Source organism: Nasonia vitripennis, chromosome 4, assembly GCF_009193385.2.
Source record: "Nasonia vitripennis strain AsymCx chromosome 4, Nvit_psr_1.1, whole genome shotgun sequence".
NCBI classification, from domain to species: domain Eukaryota; kingdom Metazoa; phylum Arthropoda; class Insecta; order Hymenoptera; family Pteromalidae; genus Nasonia; species Nasonia vitripennis.
The window spans coordinates 8,355,034-8,378,270 of NC_045760.1; the positions used below are offsets into that span (position 1 = coordinate 8,355,034).

At 41.5% G+C, this 23,237-nt stretch overlaps 2 protein-coding genes across 12 annotated transcripts in view; one reads left to right on the forward strand and one right to left on the reverse strand.

Moving 5' to 3' along the window:
- The window catches only part of LOC100117840 (neuropeptide F receptor), an 88,472-nt gene that overhangs the window by 6,671 nt on the left and 58,564 nt on the right, over positions 1–23,237 (forward strand). For 5 of the 9 annotated variants that reach the window (XM_032599115.1, XM_031929897.1, XM_031929898.2 and 2 more), the window contains exon 2: positions 4,104–5,092. In XM_032599115.1, the coding sequence (XP_032455006.1) occupies positions 4,145–5,092 (948 nt within the window). In that variant the 5' untranslated portion in view covers positions 4,104–4,144. Of the gene's footprint in view, positions 1–4,103; positions 5,093–8,093; positions 9,983–23,237 lie in introns of those variants that run through there. The other 4 variants (XM_008208476.4, XM_016985086.3, XM_001601922.6 and 1 more) reach the window with 2 other exon arrangements.
- LOC100679059 (ankyrin-3) lies at positions 14,624–18,892 on the reverse strand. Of its 3 annotated transcripts, none has more exons than XM_008208474.4 (2): positions 18,571–18,892; positions 14,624–17,923 (listed from the first exon to the last, which is right to left on the reverse strand). In XM_008208474.4, exon 2 carries the CDS (start codon positions 17,904–17,906, stop codon positions 15,564–15,566), a length of 2,343 nt encoding a protein of 780 aa, XP_008206696.1. In that variant the 5' UTR covers positions 17,907–17,923; positions 18,571–18,892; the 3' UTR covers positions 14,624–15,563. The 3 variants fall into 3 exon arrangements, with proteins under 3 accessions (XP_008206696.1, XP_003426422.1, XP_032455002.1); XM_003426374.4 differs by lacking the exon at positions 18,571–18,892 and adding an exon at positions 18,160–18,290; XM_032599111.1 differs by lacking the exon at positions 18,571–18,892 and adding an exon at positions 18,151–18,265.

A 23,237-nucleotide genomic window follows, 5' to 3' on the forward strand; every position in this document is an offset into this window, starting at 1 on the left:
CAATAAACGGCTTATCTAGAGTACACAAAAATCTCTCTGTGTATCTTACAAAAACGCGGAGGCTTTTAGCTCCGCGGAATTTTTCCAAGTCTTCGAAACACACTCTCTCCGCATAAGCCTCTACAACCCTCGTCCATTACACTCTCGCGTCCTCTGAAATCTGGGGTAAAAGCAAACGCAGCTTAGAATAATAACCCAACAACCACTATCTTCTGGTCATTCGTCCATAGTTGTACTATACTTTACCTTTTTGCGTTTCTCGATTCTTCTTCCAGGAAAAGCCCGACATTGGCTCCGTGACTTTTTTTATTAATGAAACAAACATTCCGCAAACATATGGACGCATCGAAGATCGGACTTTCCCCTCGGACCGATGGTATTCGAAGAAGCGAGATAAGAACGTCTCTTCTGTCATCTGAAAGCGTCGAACAGAGAAGTATCGCGTGTGCTTAGGTTATCGCGGCCGTCGTGACTTTTTTTCTTCTCGAAACAGCCATTATAAAGTCACATAAAGTCACCGAAGCCGAGCACGTTCTTGCGGGCGAGCGCAAAATTCAGGCTGCTCTTCGTCTCTCAACAGGTGGCCACTATCACTGCCATAGTCGGAGCTGGCGATTTCGCTCCGAGCGGGTTTTTCGCATTCGTCTTTGGAAAAAGCGACGATATAGGCTTGTAACGAGAGGAAATTAGCGCGGAGTGTAAAAGTTCGTCCATAAATATTCGCGACTACACGATAAAAATTCATCGATTCCCGAGAAATATAAAATTATCGCGGTGCATTACGAATTGGAGATTTACAGCTTGATGAGCTTGATGAGGAAAGTAATAGCGATCGTGAGGCAATAAAAATTATGGCTCAAGTTTTAGACTATCAATCGTCGTCGAAATCATCAATGAGTCAACTCGGCTTACTCGTCAAGCACGAAAAAACCGTTTCAATCTGCATATCTTTGACCCGTGAACCCGAGATAAAAACCTATATTTCGACTGCAGCACAAAGCAAGGCTCCGCACATTATTCATCGCTCGAAAAGATTCTCGCCTCGACACAGCCGATAAAATTTTCATCTCTCTAAAAGGAGAGCGAGTGAGAGAGAAAGAGCGCAAAGGAGCATTCGCCGATATACACAGATGACTGATGAGGTAGAGCTTTTATATGTAATTCCCATAAAGGCAAGATGAAATTTTCAGAGCGCGGCAAGTTCAATCCGTCTAGTCGCATCATCAGCACTTTTCAACTTGCTCACCTCCTTTCCCTCGTCCATCCATAAAGTAATTTATTCATTTCGCGGCTGCGATTGTCCCGCGACGGCGAAGTGCATCGCAAATGAAGACGAGCGTTTCCACGAGTGCGGCGCTGGAAATTTCATCGCTTCTTGTTTGACTTGGTCTCCGCGCGGTATATCTTTGTTTTTTTTCTGCCTCGGCATCTTATTCTAGAATATGAAATGCATCGAAGTCGATTGAAAGTTTCCTATGAGAAAGTCTTTTAGGTAGATGGTAAACAGGATTATTTTTTTTTTCAATTTTGCGAAACCAGCGGCAATTAAGAAAATATACCCTTGACATTGGCTCTTTTTCGCAATAAGCCGTAAGCGATATCCTCGGATGTATTGAGTTTCCCTCCGGCGTTTGGAAAAAAACATGTTTATTTACACTTCGCGCGCATCTGACCTTTCGAAATGATGTAGCGTAGGCACTGCCGCGCAATAACGCGTATAGGATTGCGAAATCGATTTTCAATTAAATTTCACGCTACACCGGACTTTCCGCGAAAAAAATATATCGCCCATTGTCTTTTTCGACATTATCACGGGCTGCGCGCATTTATTCGCGCGTTTCATTTACCCGGGCCAACAACGATTTCAGCTTTACGATTCAATTTGTCGTTTCGATTTACATTCCGAGTCGTAACACTTGATTTTTAATCGAATACCATCGGCTTCCGTGTGTGTATTATACGAACACAATGATTCTCGATTACGAAGTAAGCGCGCTTCGAGAAATATAGACTCATCGGGGAAAGATCGATCATCGAGTATACAAAAACAAAGCAAACAGGCGTGTAACGCATCCCTCCCTTCGGGTAACTTCTAATCGGGTTTTTCATTTCCCTTCCCGACTCGATCGCGCAAACACCTTTTATCAGCTTTGAGCTCCAGCGCGGATAAAGTCGATCATCTCGTGCGTTTGTCCCCCGATGGAAAAAAAAGACGCAAGCCACATCCGGAGTCTCTTTCAGGAGTAAATCCGCGGCTGCCTTTGTATATTCTGACCATTAATGGTTATTTTTTCTCTTCTTTCCACGGTATGTATAATTACGGAATACGTTATTTAACGCGAAATTGATTATTGAGCCGAGGGAGAAAAAAGTGTTCCTACATGACATTACTCTTTTTTTCGCATCTGCGCGCGATCGAGTTTACAAGAGGGATGATTGATGAGGATGGCTGCTTGCTGTATCACGAATTTATTGCGTTTCCGGGGAAATCGTGTCGGATCATTCTATGCTAAGTGGGCGCTTGCGGAGCCGTTTTGATAGAGTTTAGAATTTATTCGGAAATTATGCGGGTTCCCAATGAAACTCGGTTATTAATTGTGTATTTGTCATGCTGTAATGTTTGTATTTCCCGAGTCTGCTGATTTATTTTGAAATAAAATTGATGGCATAGTTTCGTGATTCGAATCATCGATGCAAAAGTTCATCAAATCAACGTTATCATAACGCTCAATTCGCTCTCGCGGTTAATGACATCCATGCATAATATTTACAATTCTTATCTTGAATGAGAATTAAGTTGGATTAGTGCTCGCCGGGAGATCGGATTCCGAAGTTTCTAAAATAATGGGCTCATTTTCAAAGTTAAATTAAAGAGCTTTCCTTGTAACTATAGACACTACTGCTTTAACATCGAGATAAAGTGACTTTCGAAGTTGCGGCCATTATCGGTGGATTTATTTCGATATCAGCGCGCGAGGCCGATGCGACTTCCAAAATTTTTTTAATACCGCCGCTGAGGTGCTCGCAATGTATATAAGAACACGTTCGTTCAATTTATCGCTCGCGATGAAGTATAAACGAATCGCCATCCTGTTCCTCAAAGTATAGCTATTGCCATCATAAATAATACAATAGCTCGTACGAAGCTAAAAACGATTTTATCGCATCCAAAAATCCATTCAATCAACGACCGAATATAGTTAGCGTAGAAGAGTTACGACGAGCGTTGACAGAAGTGGCCGGAAAAAAATCCATAAAACTAATATCATTTATATTTTTAGACGATCTCCCAGCTCTCTCCGAGTATTTTTCAAACACAAAGTGCCAAGGTTATGATAGCATACAGTAAATAGTCCCGTTAACATTCATGTTATTTCACGCATAGTTTCTGCAGCTGCAGAGCAGTATAGGCGAGTATAATTAGAACGCGATCGTTCAGCCGAAATCTTCCGGTGTTTCTTGATTATTCCGTGTTTTCGTTATACGGAGGTTATTATAGAGGAAAAGATCGTTGAAATCGTTACCGATGTCGAGTTTTAGTTGATGTTACCTCCTGGATCCTCCAAAAATACGCGCTTGCTTTTTGTATAAGTACAATAGTAGCCGTTGTATAAGGAGAATGTATACACATGATGATTTCCGGCGAGTACCGAAACATGGCAGAGCAGAGAAAAGAACGAAAAACAGAGCGTTAAGCTTTTCAAAGGTTGAAATATTCAAATGAAAGCTGCGAGAATTTTGATCTTTTCAGGAAAAAATTGCACGCGCTTCTTATTGCACTCTTTAGCGGATATACTGAGAGGAAACGCTTTGAATTTTTTTTTTCCCAGACACGAAAAAGTGCGATGTTTGCTTTCGCAGGCGAATAGGTACTCGGTATTCGGAGAATCTCTGAACGTCTTTCGATTGCGCTCATGCAGAAGGTTTGCGTGAATTTTCAGAGCATTTGAAATTCTTCGAGCGCTGCACCATAGATTCCCGGAACGTTCCGGTTATTGCTTTTTGCTTCTCATAGTAAAAATAACAAATTAATTAATTATTGGTTCAGCTCCGATGCATAACAGATGTTTACTCACCGAAATCAACGACCTCTTCTGTTCCAGTAACGATTCGCACAGTCCGCAGGCCAGAGTGTCTTCTCAGAATGTCGAGTTCCCAGGCGTTGAACCACTCGCAGAACGCGAGCGTGCTGGAGCCGGCCAACGACTTCATCACCTCGAACCTGGCCGTCCGCGTGGTCATCATCACCTTCTACGTGAGCATCTTCCTCCTGGGCCTCTTCGGCAACGCCCTGGTCTGCTTCGTGGTCGCGCGCAATCGCCAGATGCAGACGGTCACGAACCTCTTCATTACCAACCTGGCCCTCAGCGACATCCTCCTCTGCGCTCTGGGTGTTCCCTTCACGCCCTCCTACACCTTCCTGGAGAGGTGGGTCTTCGGCGATAGTCTGTGCCACCTGGTCCCTTACGCTCAGGGCGTAAGCATCTACATCAGCACGTTGACGCTGACAGGTATCGCGGTTGACCGGTTCCTGGTGATTCTCTACCCGTTCAGACCCAGGATGAAGATCGGCGTGTGCCTCTCCATCATCGTGACCATCTGGATCGTGGCGTTGCTCCTGACCCTGCCCTACGGTCTCTACATGCAGTTCCAGTCGGCCGGGAAGATCCGCTACTGCGAGGAAAACTGGCCAGACGAGCAGTTCCGCAGGACCTTCAGCCTGTTGACTTCGGTACTGCAGTTCGTCGTGCCGTTCATCGTCATAGCCTTCTGCTACATCTGCGTGAGCATCAGGCTGAACGACCGGGCGAAGATGAAGCCCGGCAGCAAGACCAGCAGGAGGGAGGAAGCCGACCGGGAGAGAAAGAAGAGGACCAACCGGATGCTGATCGCGATGGTCGCGATATTCGGGGTCAGCTGGCTGCCGCTCAACATCGTCAACATGGTCGAGGACTTCTACCAGCCGGCCCAGGACTGGAGCTACTACAAGGTGCTCTTCTTCATGGCCCACTGCCTGGCCATGAGCAGCACCTGTTACAACCCCTTCCTCTACGCCTGGCTGAACGAGAACTTCAGGAAGGAATTCAAACAGGTACGTGACAACTCTGCGGCGACGATCTCGCACGCATACACAGATAATCGAATCGCTTGTGCGAGATTGACGGTTCGAAGCTAATTGCGATTCGAGTGCGATACTATCGGTGCGTCGAAATTGCGATGAGACTTTTAATCAAAACGATCGGTAATCAAAACCCATCGAGATTCTCTCTTCCCTTACAACAACTCGGTGCACAGTGTGCAAATTTATACGCTCCACATAGCTATACATCGCATCGCTGGCTTCGAAATTGAAAACGCCCCGCTTAAAGTTCCGGAGTACTTTTAATTCGGCAAAGCGGCTCTTCATTAAAACTCTTGTTATTAAGTGTAATGAGGAGAGCTTCGGGTATAATAAAGAGTGTTTATTGAAAAAATTTTCACCGCACCCGGCTTATAGGCTTCGAAACTTCGGACTAACGACTGCTGCAGCAAGTTTTAATAATTCCTGATTATTCGTGAGCGATTCCTCCGCTGAAAAGCGAAAATGCATACCCCGGATAAACGCTGGACGCGATAGCTCGTCGTCGGTCATATATGTACGAAATCAGAGATGGAATATATGCGAACCGCACGTGCGCGAATTGCAAATGAGAATTTCATCTCTACCGCCGGACTGTATTATTTTCAAGCATCAATTGGGTCATCCCTCTGATGCAGGTCGAATCTTCGGAAGCAATCATCGCGCAGGTCTCTTTCAGCCTCGCGAAGAAGAATCTGTGCCACGCACGCATAGATCGGAGGCGAAAAAATTACATCAATATCGTGTCCCTTCAATTATTTTCCGGTCAATTTTTGGCCGACTGACGCCGGCTACAATCAAACGTTCGTTAGCGCGATTCTCCAGGGATTGACGTGGGGGTGCAGCCAAGGTATAAGCTGGCCGCAAACAGGTCGCGCGCGCACGTCCATCGTCGATCAATTCCGAGAGCTGCTGCTCTGTGTGTATACTCGTCCCTTTCTCTCGTTTCTTTCCCTCGACGCTGCGCGTATAGCTTCCCTTGCGCTTCGCCGAGCTTAATTTGTGTGCTTTATTTTGATTTATTTGCCCGCGCGGCGCGCGAGAGATTGAATGCGTGGTATGTGTATATATATATATATATATATATATATATATATATAGGTTCGCCGCTTCTTTTCTCATCGCTGTGTGTGGATATAGAGCGAGAGGCGTGTGCGAGTAGCTTTTTCGGAAGGGTGTGGACTCTTGCATAGTTGATGCGGTGTATTAACCGGTCTATTCGTCTAGTTTAACTTTTTGGCGTAGGTGGTGCAGGCTGATGCCTGTTCGTTATACGTATGTATAGACGAGGACTGTGAATGATGGATGGAAATTCTAGTTTCTTCATGGAATACTTTTTTTTCCAGACGAATATTTAATTTTCGCAAGAATATAAGAAATGAGCACTTGACCCAGTAACGATCTCCAGCCTTTCTTTTTCATCCTCTTCACCCCCCTCGCGGCCAACTCAATACTCGATTCATTGAATTATTCGAGAGATAGGCATCGGGGCGAATTTTTTTCCCCCGCCAGCGCCTCCGGGAACGTTAATGGGCCGATTAGCTGCGGGGGCAGCGTGTGCGCGATTAATTACACAATCTGCCGGGGGCTCGTCTACAGTGGATCGATATAACACAGCTGAGGAGCTGCTTCGACAGGTGTGCGCCGAATTTCGAGTATACGCGGGGAGTAGTCGATGCGATGCTGCAGGAAACGATAGGATATGGGAAAACTATTTTCAGATACATGTGCATATTATTATAGATTCTCCGCGATTATCGTTTAGCTAAACGCTTTCGCGGTGCGAGATATTTTTAAGCTTCAGCTTCATGGAACATTTGCCGAGAGAGCAACAGGTGTTCATGTGCATGGCTGAGTGTAATGTTGACTGTGCGTTATGAATATAATCGAGAAAATTTAAGCGATCTATACAGGTCGCCGTGTTTTTTATTTTTACTATATTCTTTTTTTATGTGAGGTGAACACGTGAAACGGAACAAGCTGTATATATAGCTGCTGCTTATGGATGTGTTGTTACAGCTATCTTGATGTCTAGAATATTTTAAGGAGAAATAATTTAAGTTCGCTCAGCTTTAGACGTTTCAAGAACAGCGACAGAGGCTGACGGAAGTAAAGCGTTCCTACTGTGCGGATAAGCCTATTCTGGCCCTGTTTAACATGGAAAAAAAAATTATACTTGAAAATGTTTTCGTGTCGTGTAGTATAATATAGGGATCGCTCACGCAACAAATACATTCAAATCCTAATTTTATGGCTTTTATGCTAATAACAGCTCTATTCTTTTCTTTTCTATACTCTTCTATATCGTGTATTTATTGATTTCGCGTAAAGCCGATTAATTTCTGATTTATTTATACGTGATTCTTTTTATCGCTGATTCGCTGATTTATATTATACGTTTGAATTATGCACCATAAATGTCGGCGTAGCTTATTTTTTCCAGTTAATTTATATCTCCATGCACTACACGCACAATCGATATGGCCACGTCGAAAATAAAATACTGAAACTCCAAGTATGGATATAGGATAGTCAGAGTCAAGGGGCGCGCGATTAACACGAGAAAGAATAGAATATAACGAACGCGCAAGATCAATCGGAATAACTATTCGGTACAAGAACTTTGACACGTTGCATCGCAGCAAAAGCTATTTATAAAACCCTCGTTTTTGTATGCGTTCTGAAAAGCTTTTAGAAGTGCGCAATAGCTGTGAAAAACTCATGAGCATGATTGGCGTAGATATACGTTCGCTTCAAAAGGCCGTGAACTCGTCACAGAAAAAACAGTGAAAAGCGTTTGGTCCAATACTCGTTATCGCGATCACACCGTCTCGAAATAATCCTTTTCTTTTTCAAAATCACGCATTATACCCCCTGCGTTTGAAAGATGATCGAAATTATAGGATAAACAAAAAAGTCTCCACTAAATTAAAAAGGTTGGCTGCATATGGTGCATTGTATGTGTTGTCGAAAGGTGCTGCCGTGCTTCAGCCGCGGATCCGAGTGCGACGGTCCAGCTCGACTGGGCGGCCGGAGCGAGCTGCGCACCTGCAACGGCAACGAGCAGACCGTCCAGGAGAGCTTACTGCCCAGCCAGATGGCCAAGCAGTATTCCGGCTGCGAGATGATCTCGCTCGAGCCTACCACCAACATCACCAAGGACCTCGACTGAGACAACGGTAGCGACAACGACGATGGTAAACCGGTGGACCAGTCTGAACTTTGAGCGATACGGTCGTTGCGTTGCTCGGTGAGTGTCTCTTGATGATTTGGAGAGGTGGTTGTGCACTTTCTTTTATTTGTTTTTATTGGAGAAGCAGTTTTGAGCTCATGCTATGAACTATCTATAATAGTCTTTTTTTACGTACAATAAATTGTGAGATAGTATGAAGTGAGTGAGTTAATCGTAAAGCGTACAATAGATGTATAAAAGTTTTTTTTCGGCAATGAACATTTAAGCGCACAGCTTTCTCCTCGAGTGACGGCAAATATATGTCGCGTTATTTTTTTTTCTGGGAGCAATCGCTCTCCAAACATGCAGTAGTTTCAAAGAACCTAAACATTCATTACTATTATATTGTAAAAATTTTTTATCCGTCTATTCATAGTGTAAATACAATAACTTGATATATAGTGCTAGAGCATAAATAATATATAAGTGATGTTTACCGTCGGTCAGTGCGGGCCACTGAAATGCGTTTGTTGGCCGTACGTATCAGTATATATAAGTATAATGCACACAGCGAAATTTTTCTCGGCCACTACTGCGACACTGACGCATCACGATCACTAATTGTCAAGAATCGGCCTCTGCCAAATCTACACTATACGCATATACGTAATCGCAGTCTTTTGTATATCGGGAAGCCTGTCTCTTTTCGTTGTTTTTAACGAGCTGGCGATGAGCGTTGCTTTCGTGCTTTGCTTGACGATGATTTCCCTCGGCGATTTTTGAACCTGAGCCCTGTCGAAATCAGCCGAGGAACATAATTAATTATACTTAGTGTGCATTCAAGATGATTTTTTTACTTTTTTTACAAAGTTATATACGTTTGCTCGTGGCTTGGTTAAGTGATTTTTAGTATTGTTTACTTTGACGGTGCAACGAATCTGATTTTTTGAGACGACAAAGCTTCGTTTATTGAAGTAGAGACGCGCATATTATTAATTATTATTATATAGAGTAAATAATATATGATATAAGAATATATATACTTGGCTGTTGGATCATTTATATTTTAAGGAACACACGTGCGAGTGTATGTGAATATGTGATGGATTATATAGATAGTGCGAATATACATTTTTCGTTGATGCATATATTATAATTATATACTAGCCGAAAACTGTTCACGCATATTTACGAAATTTGTTACAAACGACGACGCGCATTATGAAAAAAGGTTTTATATATATGATACAAGATATAACGAAAAGGTCTATACAAGTAATATATAACCTCTTGTTATGTAAGTTAGACGTATAGTGCATAATATATGTTATCATGGAAAAACGACGTATAGCTGTGAAGAAAATGTCTACGCCATAATAAGGACTCGTTGATCAGATCTTGCGATGTAACGCGTATACATAATATAATAGATGTCTTTGTATATCGGCGTTTGTGCAACGTTATAACAAAGTTGACTTTTTTTTATTAAGATGAACGTTTTCGTTGTGCGGGACCGAACAGAAAACATGATTGTAATCGATGTAGACACACACTACACCTATATATCAATGTATAAACAAGGCATGTTTTTTATACTTCCATCAAAAAATAACAAAAAAGGTTTTTTATGAGACGAGGTATGTTTGTGGTGAAGAGACGAAAGATAACAATAAAACTATTTTATAAACTTACTCAACGCGAAAATGACTTTATTCATTCTCAACTATATAACGCTGATGTATGATACTGCACCATGTCTGCAAGAAGCCTCCCTCGTGTCTTATCGCAAATACACGGGGTTTTTCAATTCCACCGGCGCACTAAGGTATTTATTGTGCATCACACTATACTATACAGCAAAGTATACACACACACGCACACACACACACACATATATATATATATATATATATATATATATATATATATATATATATATATATATATACATAGTAGTGCTGCATGAGCTTGTACAGTAGATCTTTATTTATGTTGCATATACTCATTTTCTCAGTACTATCGCATCCGATTTTCCATCCGTGCGTAGATTTTCGAGAAAAATCACATACTCAGTGGCTTATCTCGTGTGTATTATTACACGGGAAAATCTATGCTACGTCAGAAGCTACCGCTGTAAATCTCATAAGTGTATATATATATATATGTATATATATATAAGCATTACGCGCAGCCAAGGCGAAAAGAAGCGAAGAGCAGGAATGAATTCGTTCCGCGCGGTGTCTGTAGTTTTGAATTCAAATTTTATGTTTGTCTAGATATATATAGATACATGCCAAGACTCTGAGCGCGATGGAACATTTCGATTTCATTAATTCGGTGTATCGGTGTTGTTCGTACATAGCCGTGTCGATATAAAATGTTTGGTAAATATTTCAATACTGCAACATAAGGTCGTGCACGATTTTTCTTTATTCTTCGCTTTTGTAAACGTTCGATTTATCGTTTGCTTTTTATGTATTTTTTGTTGTTAGTTTCGAAAATTATTTAAAAAAAAAAAGAATGACTCGTCGAAAAATCTCTCGAATATTATCGTCCAGACGAAAAATAATCCGCCGAGAATCATCTCAACTATGAAACAAAGTTAAACTCCGCCGAGTACAAAATGTATAAGCTTCGCACGATCAGCAGAATGTCCTCCGCGCGCACAGCTCAGAGAAAAAGATGATCTCGATAGCGTGCGCGAGCGACGAAGAAAATCTAATACGCGAACGAGGCGTGTCTCATACTCGATACGGGGCTGCAGTATATATATATAGACACACACACACACACACATACGTACGTCGGCGGGTTCATGTCTGGGAAGGAGCTTTCGCGAATTACTTCCCGTCCGCGAGTCTCGTTACGCTTCGGTGGAGCTGCTGTGCGGCAGTGTGCGCACGTGTCTTTCCTATTGTCGAGGGGATATGTATCGCGAACGCGAGGCGGCAAATTTCGTGCAGCTTCGCGATATGATGCAGGCTTTTATTTGTTTATGACCCGATTTCCTCCCCGCGTGTATCAAGTTCGATGCAGAGTCGGTATAGTGTTATAACGTCTATATAAGGTGCCTTATCTCCCGCTGGGGGTACATTGCTGGATTACGGGATAATTGAATTGTTTCGGTGCTCTTTTATAGTTGAATTTATTATGTATATTCGATTCGGATAATGTGTGTCTCAATTAAAAGGCACAATTGCTTATTAATTCTGAGGAGTTATATCATCATCGCGACGTTATAAATGCAAAGGAAACAATGCAAGTCGTAAATTCTCCGCTTATAGACTGCCCCCCCCCCTTAATCATATACATTTCCTCCTGTATATATGCAGTGTAATAAATACACACACTTAGCTCTATATATATATAGATGAGCAAGAGTCGAATGGAGTGTCGTCGTAAATTTCGCAATTATCGTTTGTGCGTAGGATGAAAAGCCATGAAAATTATATGGATTGTGGCTGCCAGGAAAACTTATATCAGTATTATCTGTGTGTTCTCTTTTCAAAACAAGTTTATCGCATATATTCGCGCAAACACCTCGTTATGAATGATAAAATCGTTTAAAAATACTCTTCGCAGTTATATCGTCCTCCAATGTTCTGATGCAATTATATTCGACAAAAACCTTGCCTAATTAACGCGTCAGTCCGTCGCGAAAAACTAGGGATATAGCGCGAGAAAGCGGCGATCGGCTCGATTAAGCGCAATCAAGACTATTATAGTGCACCTGACGCGCCGCGTAATTAAGGGGCCGTATCCGAGACAAAGAGTATTGTCGAATGGGGCTGTATTTGTCGGGTTGGCCTCGATTTCGTCCCTTTTTTTCTCTTTCTCTTCTCGCCCCGAAACTTCGTTTTTTTTTGCGATGGTGCCGGACTCTCGACTGACGTTTCTCGAGACTGTTGACCTCATTAGCCGGGACTTTGGTGCATTTAATTGCTATTGATCCTTTGAACGGAATACTGCGGCTTGTTAACGTAAGATGTCTAATTATAGTAGTTTATTTTTATTCTGTCTAAAATTAGCTTTTTGCTTATCGTTATACAATGATAAAATGCATGATTAAACCCGTTTCGAAGTTATTCCGCGATTGATACGACTGCTGGAAAATTCGGGCATAATTTAACCGAATATTTGGAATATTTAATTAAAAATCACGCATTATTTCATAGCATAAAATCAGCCAGAGGTACGGGCTCAAGTATTATATTTCATAAATATTAAAGGCTTTCGAGCTCTTTCACGCTCGACAATTCGAAATGAAAGCGCACGATCGAACATTGCGAGAATCAAGCGTATACGAAAGTTCGATTACCGCATAATTCAACTCCGCCAATAGGAAAACTTATACTACTCAGAAAAAAAGCAACAGAAAAGCTCGCCGGAATCTGGAAATGCAATTATGATGTTAGTCGAGCTCAGCCGGCAAGTTTTGCTTCGGATATATTCAGGAGCTGCTAAACGGCGAACAAAGTGTCGCTCGAATCGCCAAACAAAGAGCCGAGTGTCGATCCAGTTTCAACCGATTTCACGGGTCGTGAGCTTTGAAATAGGGATACATGAATCGTTTATTCTTTCTTTCGTAGAGTTTCTGGCCTCGTGAAAATGCGACGCTTACAGAGTCGAACGATGAATCGTTATAACTTTGTCCGACTGAATTATTTTATCATAGAGCTGCCGAAGAATAACTCGATGCGACGATGCACGCTGCTAGATTGATAGCTTGAGAAAGTAAAGCGTCCGTTTTGTTTTATGCACTCGGATCTCTCCGAAAAACGCTAATGCCAGTTTTGTGTTTTTTTTTCGACATATACGAATGGGCTCCATCAACTCGTACTGCTTGATTAATCTACTGACCTGATGGAGGATTTCGTTGTTAATCTCGGCGGGAAATTTTGGAACTAAAATCCGATATTGGAACTTTTTGCTGTTTTTTTTTTATTAATAAACTGATAACAGCTTATTATTAAAATAAAACATATTAAAATCGTGCATTATAAGATAATTCAGAAAATGGGAAGAAATCGGTTTACAACTATCGCAAGCATGAAAAAATTGCTTCTTTTCGTATCCATACGTATTAGCAAATCTCTGGAACCTAAAAAGTCAAGAACTATGCCATACAAAGGACGAGTCAAGTTGTGGAGGGTAGTAAAAAATGAAAAATTGTACGGATCCGAAAGTCGAACGAAACGGACGAGCAAAAAGTCTCTTATACAAGCGGAGCCATAAAAGCGTCGATAACTACACACATGTATGCGCAAAAAGAGAAACGCATATGTACGCGCGTTGGCAGTTCCAGAATAGCTCGCGGCACTGTGTAGAGTAACTTATATCTCGGAATGGAAGTGCCGCAGCTTTTATGACATTCCTCCCGAGAGCTTTTTTCGCGTTTTTTTTTTGTTCCCTATGACTTTGTTCGACGGCGACGCGTAAAACTCAAAGTTCGTTGGTTAAAAAATTCACGCGGAAGAGAGATGGATGGGGAGAGAAGAAAAAAATGGACTCAAATTGCTTGTGCTTCGTTTAATAGATTAGAGCCTGAAGTGGTTGCGAAAAATACCTAACAATTTTGCAGTATTATTCGCTTAGCTTCTTTCGTTTTACGTCATAAATTAATGAAGTTATATAGCGACGCGGTGAAAAATTTAGACTTTTTTTCTTTTCTTCGGCGTAAGCAGAGATAGAATTTCACTTTAAAAAGGAATAAGGTCAAACTATGGGTAATGAGATTCTGGATAGGTATACGAGGGAAAATAAATTATTCGCTTTAAATATTTATTAAGATGTATTTAATAAGCAGTTTATAATGTAAAATTTGTTACATCTGAGATTTCATTAAAATTTTTATTGTGATGTGAAGATTTGGTATCTCGTATCATATATAAATATATATTCATAATTCATAATATCATACACAAAGGTGTAAAGTAGTATCATAAGAATCATCAATGTACAATTCAGTATAGTTAATTCAGTTGATTATTGCAAATAAGAGCGGCATGATATTAAAAGGACGTTGACTTTCGTCTCAGTGTAATTCTCTACTAGAATTGTATAACTATAATAGCAATAGTAATTATCATTATTCTATAACTATACCCTAATTATTATGCTCCGATGAAGATCAAAAAAGCTGTCGAAAAAGTAAATTCAGTCTCAAAAATGATTTAAAAAGGGGAAAAGATCATAACAGCGCTACGTCACCCTGGTAGCAAATGGCCGATAAGTTCTGGCCCGTTCCCTAGCGACTCGGTAGAAATGCAACCCAGAATCCGTCGAGAAATATGCGTAGTTTCTACGCTGAAATACGAGTAGCAGAAGTTCTCTTAATTTTTTGCGCATGCGCGTACGGTTCAGGCCAGGCACAGGCATACTAGAAGGATATGACGCGTATTGTAGAGGCTGTCTGCTATGTTCTACAGCAGAATAGCATAGCAGACAGAACTACAGTTTTCACAGTTTCAGTCAATGTTGAATGATGAATATTTAGCCTATTAATTCATCTAGAATGATTTTGAAGGGAAAATATGATTTTCAAAAAGTGCCCATTAAGAGTGAAAATCTAACCCTACACATGCATACTGTCATATATGACTGCCATATATGACAGTATGTACAAGCATTGTGTACTAACTGACTTTGTATTATTCGAGTACAATTACTGTGTAAAAAGTGTCATCCATGTACAATACAAAGTCAGTTAGTACACAATGCTGTACACACCGTCATGTATGAGAGCATGCATGTGTAGGGTTAGGTTTTCACTATTAATGTCACCTTAAAAATCATGTTTCCCCTTCAAAAAACATTATAGATGAATTTATAGGGTATATATATTCATCAATTTATGAATATTTTCAAATAATGATAATGCAGAGCAGGATCATTGGTGTGAAAAGTAAGGTTATATGAACAAATAATAGTGGAGAAAAATTCTACCGAGATTTCTTCCAGAAATCATTTCTGATTTATCGCGGTTTTCATCTAGATTCTACTCTGGAAACCTGCTAGATTTGAAAACTCTCGGTAGCTTTCAGGTACTTTCTCGGGAACGCTGCTACCAGGGGATCGATAAAGTACATGAAAATCACACCTCTCGCTCAGCCTTATGTACACGCGTCATCAGTGTTAAAAATTAACTCCTTGTTCAAAATATCTATCTTGTCATCAGTTCTGCAGGAAGTACAGTATAAACTCCTCGGCGTTTGCGAACTCTCTGATCCCGTTGTTGTCCTGTCATCTTCTCGCGAACAGACTGAATATTCCCTAGGCGCTGTCGAGGTGCATGGTCGAGGCCAAGGTAAGATTTCTCATATCCTTGACCCTCAGGTACTCGAATATGTTCTCGGTGCAGGCGTCCGGCAAACCGTATCCCGTCAGCGAGTTGATAGCTTCCTTGGCCTTGAGCACCACGTACTCTCGCATCACCACCTTCTTCATATTGTCAATCATGTTCCCGTAGATAGGGTACTTGCGAGTGTACAGCATCAGTTCGAGGCTACTCTTGGCATTTTCCTCGCGGGTGTACCGAACGATCTTCTTCGCGTTACCCATGAGGACGTCGTGCAGGCTGACGTAGCTGTTGATCTCGTAGTTCTTTAGCTCGACTAGTTCATTTTCGCACATGATTCTGTAGTTCTCGTACTGAGCCATTACCTGACGCCAATTCTGTTGACTCAGTCGAAGCTTTGCCACGTCCAGTTTGATAACGTGTTCCTGCAGCAACTTGACGGATTCGTTTACATCAGCCGCATGCATGTTCGCTGCCTCATCGTTAGCATCTTGTCTTGGCGGCAGACTTTGGCTGACGCCGATTGCCACGTCAACTGGCGTCTTCCCTAGATTATCCTTGACGTTGATACTGGCGCCTGCATCCAGCAGAACGCCGACAATCTTCGTACAGGCGTTGCTGCAGGCCAGATGAAGAGGTGTGTTGCCGCAGTGGTCGCGAAGGTCGAGCTGTGGATCGAAACGGAGAAGCGTCCGAAGCATGGATTCGCCGTCCTTGCGTGATGCCGCCATGTGTAGAGCAGTGGTACCTTGGTTAGTTGCCGCGTTGACGTTTGCACCTTTGCGCAGCAAGAGGTCAGCCAGCTCGACGTCGCACTTCATGGCTTCCCTACAGACAAGGTGAAGAGCGGTCGAGCCTTCCAGCTCGTCGTCGCGTTGGTCCACGTCAGCAGCGCTCTGCTGCAGTATCAGTTCCAGAAGTCTTCTCGATTTATCCCGCTTGGTCTGTATGACAGTGTGCAAGAGCAGCGGAAAACTGCGTGCTGCCTCGACACCTTCGGTGAGAAATGTCTTGACGATGTGCTCATCGTTGTTCTCAATCGCGCAGATGATCGGCGTGTTGCCCTCATTGTTGATCGCGTGGACGTCAGCCTTTCTGCTTATCAGCAGTCTTACGATGTCGTGCTGCCGGGTCTTCGTAGCACTGTGCAACAGAGTGTCGCCTATGTCATTTCTAGCTGCGAATAGTAGCAGATTGTCTTCGCATTTCATTTCCAGCAGACTCTCGACGATGTGGAAGTAGCCCTTCGTCACAGCAGCGAACGCCACCTCGCTGATCTCCGCCGGCGTCGGCACGAAGCCCCTTCTGACGAAGCACTTGTAGATGTCGCTGCGGAGCCCGTATTCCAGCAGGGCTTTCTTGAAGGCCTTCCTGTTGTTCACCGAGTCCGCGGTTGGGTCTCGTTCCAAAAGACGGTCGACGATTTGCACGTGACGCTGCTCCACCGCCAGCTGCAGCGGGATCTTGCCTTGCTTGTTCTGGCAGTCCGTCGCAGCTCCACAGATCAACAGATACTCGACTATTTCGATGTTACCGTTTCTCACCGCGATGTGCAGTGGCGTGATGTTGTCCTTCGTCTTGACGTTGATCTTGGCCTTGTGCTCGATCAGCATTTTCACCACCTCGGCGCTGTCCTCGCGACATGCCAGGTGCAAGGAACTCTCCTTGCTCTCGTTCACGTGATTGACGTCGGCGTCGCGATCGAGCAAGAGGTTAATGGTCTCGAGGTTCTTCTGTGTAATCGCCATGTGCAGGGGCGTCGAACGTTTCGGACAGATCAGATTGTCGGGCAATTCGAACACGTCGTTGACGTTGCTGCCGTGGTCGAGAAAACACTCGAGGATCTGGGACTTGGTGGCCCTGCAGGCGTGCTGGTACGGCGTGAAGCGGAACATGAGATCGGTAACGTTATCGGCGCTTGCCCCGTTGTCCATCAGAAGAGCAACAGTTTCAAAATTGTCGAGAATGACAGCGTAGTGTAAAGGTGACATGTCGTGTTCGTCGATGGCGTTCACGTCGGCCCCCTTCTCGATCAGTTGTTGAATCAAGTCGGTACGGTTGTCGGTAGCCGCGTAATGGAGGGGCGTACGCTCCGGTCGTCCAGTCTCATTGTTTACACTGGTCACCTTGTTAAGGAGGATAGAGGCGATCTCGTACTCCTTGTAGGCGAGCGCTACGTTCAAGACCTTGTAGCCGCCTTTCCACTCTCTTTCCGGGGGTAGGGTATTGAGAGAGACACATGCCTGTATGGTCTTCTTTTCGCCTTTGCGAATCGCTTCTAGGATGTCATCGATGTTCTTGCTGCACTGGAACAGCATTATTTTCAGCTGCGCAGCTGCAACAGAAAAGGGTTTGGAGATTTTTTCATTATTTTTTTTCGTTTTAATGGTATACGATACGTGTGACCTAAATACACGATTATTGTACGGCGTGTATTAGCGCCCGAGCGCAGCGAGGGTAATAAAACGACGTGCACTAATTGGCTGTTTAGTTCACGTGTATCGATATACAATTATCATTTGAATACGCGGGAAAAATAAAAGTATTCAGCGAAAATCGTACATCACTCACTTAAACTTCGAAATTCAATTTTCCGATATTTACAAATAACGATACATTCACGACTGCGAGCAAACTGCGACCCAGAAATACAAACATAGCGACAACATCGTTACGAGCGACTTCTTAGCAAAACAGGCACCGCGTTGGCGTAATCTCGACTGACGCAAAACAAGGCTAAATTAAATTTTTAACATTATGTCACCGAATTAACAAAAATCGATTTTTGCATCCCCACGACTGCTATCCGATAGATATTCGCGACTGATGCAGACGAAAATTTGTTTTGTTATAATACGGCTTGGTCGATAAGTTAGATACCTATACTCGCTCACATGTATGTGCATGTCCTGTACAGAATCGCGTTCACTCTCACTCGAATTCGTCAAACCGATACTTAACAGCGAATGTCAAGAAACTCACCTCTGATGCTGATCTCCTCGCGAGTCTCTTGAATAAATTCTCTACACCGATGCGAAGAACGAGGAGTTCGCGGCTGACATGTATCTCTATCGTGTCATTGATCCATCGTTTTTTTCCAAGCGCACACACACCGCAGCTCCGATAATCAGTTGATCGAGTTAACTGCACTTAACCAGGTGTGGTAGCGAAAGGCGACACGAGTGAAATGATCGTTCTTCGCGAGGAGAAATTAGAAGTATATGTCTCTCGACTCCACAACAAAAATGGAGATCCGGCAGCGGTCGAGAGACTAGCGCGACTGTCGCGGAGACTCGACGATGATGACTCGCGCATGCGTGGTGCGTTTCGGAGTCGCTGTACGAGGCTGAATATATCTACAGATATATAGGGGTGTTTGTAGCGGTGCGATGTTAAAAGAGAGAGAGAGAGAGAGAGGGAGAGAGAGCGAAAGAGATAAGGTATAGTTTGTGTTGGTAGAACCAACGAATATAGACTTGGTATAGAAAAACGGTCACAGGTTAAATTGAAGGGACGAAAACTTGGGGGACGGGTATAGTGTGTTATAGGTCTCTCCTATGCAGTCGTGGGCGACAGCTATAGTGTAGTATAGGCTCTACGTGTATTTCAAAATGGGACCCCGGCGCCAATACTGACCGTCCTTCTATACCAAGTCTATATTCGTTGGTAGAATGGTTGTACGAATTTGCTATAGGATACTTCTTTGGCTATTTACGAATGCGGTATTTATTTATTATTTGCGGTAATTTTTGTAGTTTACCTGAAAACATTTTAGAAAAGTATTATCCCGGTTGAAAATTATTAGGTGAATTTAGTATATGATATTGTTACATAATTTTATTACATGTTTTTATTATATGATTTTTTAGTCCCAAATATTCATGTAATTGTTGGGTTTTTATTAAAATCTGGCATAGCTTTTAATTTAGAAATATGCGTAGCTCTAGGATAGTTTTATTTTACTATAGCTGGGAAAACCCCATAGCGCAGACGCTGCACCGAGTTCGTCGCCGAATTCGGCAGCGCATCTGCTCTTTTATGACAAGACTCTCGGAGACGCGGAGCGTTTATAGCTAGGAAACATACGTGCGACAAACACGGTCATTAGGGATTAAAAAAAGGGACGCGCGCTTCGCTGAGCGCGTGCCCTTTATGATGTCCAGTTAGGCGGCAGGGGCCATTAATGATGAGTCCGTCGCCGTCCGCCTACGCTTCGACCGCGTCGTCGCATCGCATACCTGCGGATATCAGCAGCGTCCCTCCCGCGATCAGCCGTAAGTATAATAAAAACCGCGTCTCCGAGGTATTGTAATGCCCTCAGCGGAGGACAGTCTTCAGTCTAATTCCGACACCGAACACGAACAGTTATTATGCTCTCAACTGTCGCGTTCTTATAACTTATATTTTTATTTAATAAATATACACTTTATTTTGGACGCCTCTATTAAAAAATTTCTTGCAAATATTCAACAGTAATAAAATCATATACTAAAATCATGTATAGTAGAAATATATAACAATATGATTTATGAGGGAAATGTCACATATACATATAGCATTACAAGATAAAAGATAGACAATATGATAGAATATTTTATAATGAATATTGTACACATGTTTTTTAAATATTTACCATATTTTAATAATAATATAAATTAGGCCCAACTGATAAATATGTACAATTATTTGCATTCACAGAAATACATATTTGTTTAATTCTATCAGTTTTAATGCTGTATCATCTTGAGAAATATTTACAACTCTTTTTACAGATACACAATCTATTACCTCATCTGATCTCATCTGACCAAGTGCGTGAATTAACTAAGTTCTGCAGCTGAAAAAATTTTAAGTTTCACGGAACTTAGCCTTTTTTTCAGCTGAGGGACTTAGATAATTCATGCACTTGGTCAGATGAGATTTTGTCATGAGATCTCAGGTGAGATTTCACGTGAGATCTCATGTGAGATTTTACCTGAGATTTATCAATAGGGTGTGTATTATGTTGTTTTGTTGAGTCTGAAGGAACGTTAAAATTGCCAAACGCGAGATATTTACGATGGCATAAAAGAACAAAAAGCACGTGGATCCAACAACTACAGTTATATGTTGATAGTTTATTATTTTTTAAAATTATTAAAGAAGGATACCTCTACACGCTCAGCAGGAGATCGAGGCTTAGGTCGAATAATTCAATCGCAACAACTGACGACGATCGCTTCATTCGGATACAACAATTTATAGTTGTCGAAATCACTACGAAAGAATATGTAATATGTAATGTTGTAAATGCTGAGAATTTCTTCTTCCGTGAAACTTAAAATTTTTTCTGCTGCAGAACTTAGTTAATTCACGCACTTGGTCAGATGAGATCAGATGAGATAATAGATTGTTTATCTTTAAAAAGAGTTGTAAATATTTCTCAAGATGATATATAGCTATTAAAACTGTAAATATTTGAAAAACATGTGTACAATAGTCATTATAAAATATTCATTTTGTCTACCTTTTATCTTGTAATGCTATATGTATATGTGACATTTCCCTCATAAATCATATTGTTATATATTTTTACTATAAATGATTTTAGTATATGATTTTATTACATGAATATTTGGGACTAAAAAATCATATAATAAAAACATGTAATAAAATTATGTAACAATATCATATACTAAATTCACCTAATTATTTTCAACCGGGATACGTTGTTTTATAATTAATACATAATATGAACATAGTACCTCTGCTAATTGTCGTTAAAGTGATTAAAAAGTTTTTATCGATAACAATTTAATGAGCCTATATTATTAAATTTGATGAGAAACACTTTCCAATTAAAATCCATCGTTGTGTCTGCAGTTTAACAAATAGCGCGTTAATAAGGAAATTTTGCCTCTGCCCACGATGACAGTAATTAGCACATTTTAGAAGAACAATTTAAGCGAAGCACCTGTACCTACAATATTAATGAAAATATTGTTCGCGTTGATGACGACGTAAATTAATTTTGGTAAAATGTCTCTCTCCTTCATAATAAAGGAAATGCAATTGTATATATTATAATACATTGAATACAGTTCAAGCCAAATTTAAACGAAGCTCTCTCGTAGATAAACATATTTCAGAATTAACGTGTGCATAAGCGCGTGTAGTGCATAAATATGTATATTTATGTATTCTTGTATACAACGATTTAAATCGCCGGTATCGATCGGTCGTCACAAACAAGATAGCCTTTACACTCGGCTGAACTCGATAAACGTCGTTCAGGTAAAAGATTATGTAAAGCGCGCGCGCGGGAGACCGGTAATGGTTATGGCCGCGACTACAATGCATACGCGACAAAAGTGATGTTTTTCTTCTACCCTTCTACACCTCTCTTCTCTTTTTTTATCCACGTCGCCTTTGTTGACCCTTGATTAGTCGGGTTTTATGCTTCGTCTTTCAGGCGTATAATGCCAAAGCGGCGAAGGACTTTTTATAACGATGTTATATCAATTACAAATATTTTGACTATAAGCGTACAGTTGAGATTTTTATTTTGAAAAAGATGGGTCTGTTGGAAAATAAAATTGTTGAAATATCGACGGGAGAGGAACACGACAGTTCCTTTGGTTTTCTATTCACAAAGTGAGGCTGTGTACGTACTATATATTGGAAATTAACATGAGCATTTCGTATGAGTCCGCAATAAGCCAGAGGACAAACTCGTCAGTGCCCTTTCGAGTAGTTTTTATTGGAAAGCTTCCCTTTGAGGGCTTTGGGGAAGGGGCGGGGGGGGGGGGGGGGAGAGCTGATAGAAATTTCGAAAATTGTTCATTTTATGACTTGCACACTGTGTGCACACGATAGGCCAGCTTACACTGAAAAAAAAACACAACCATTTTAACTCGCACCAGTAATCCGTCATTGTACGAAGACTCGCCAAGATTACCGTAGAGTTCAGCAGTTTTAAAGAATCAGTTTGGTCGTTTTTGCTGGTGTCCTGCGTAAGCGACCAATTTTACGAGTCGCGACTCGCCAAAACTACCAGTGGCACACCGTTGTTCTTACTGAACAGTCGTTACGGTGGCAGAACGGTTAAAACTACCGGACTTTACAGCAGAAACGACTGTGTTTTTTTTCAGTGTGGGAAATTGCTCTGCTTTGATGTCTTGCGACATACGATATAAGTTATACATACGCGAAATTTCCAAACATGTTTCATGACTCTGTTACAAATTAGTTCACCAATTTAAATGTATAGATTAAAACTGTCATTTTAATACATAGTGTTGTGACCGAGCGAATGTTGTTTATGTTCAGTTTGATATTGACAGCTGATAAGCTGAGACGTGTACGATTACAATAAAGAGGGTTAGAGTTTGAGTTTAGCTTTAATAAATAACGTGTTGTTATTCACGGCCCTTACCCGGTCATAAAAATAGCTTATATTATTGAATCTTGTAATTTACATTAATTTTATACACATTCTCTACCTATATGATTTTGTAATTACCACATAGCTACATAATACTATAAGAAGCTTACAAAACCCATCAGAGCATGCACGATTGAGCTCGCCGAAATTCGCTTAAAAAATTAAACTAAAAATTAGTTGCTTTGCAAAATGATGACTTTATTATATTGTTCATGCGACCAATATT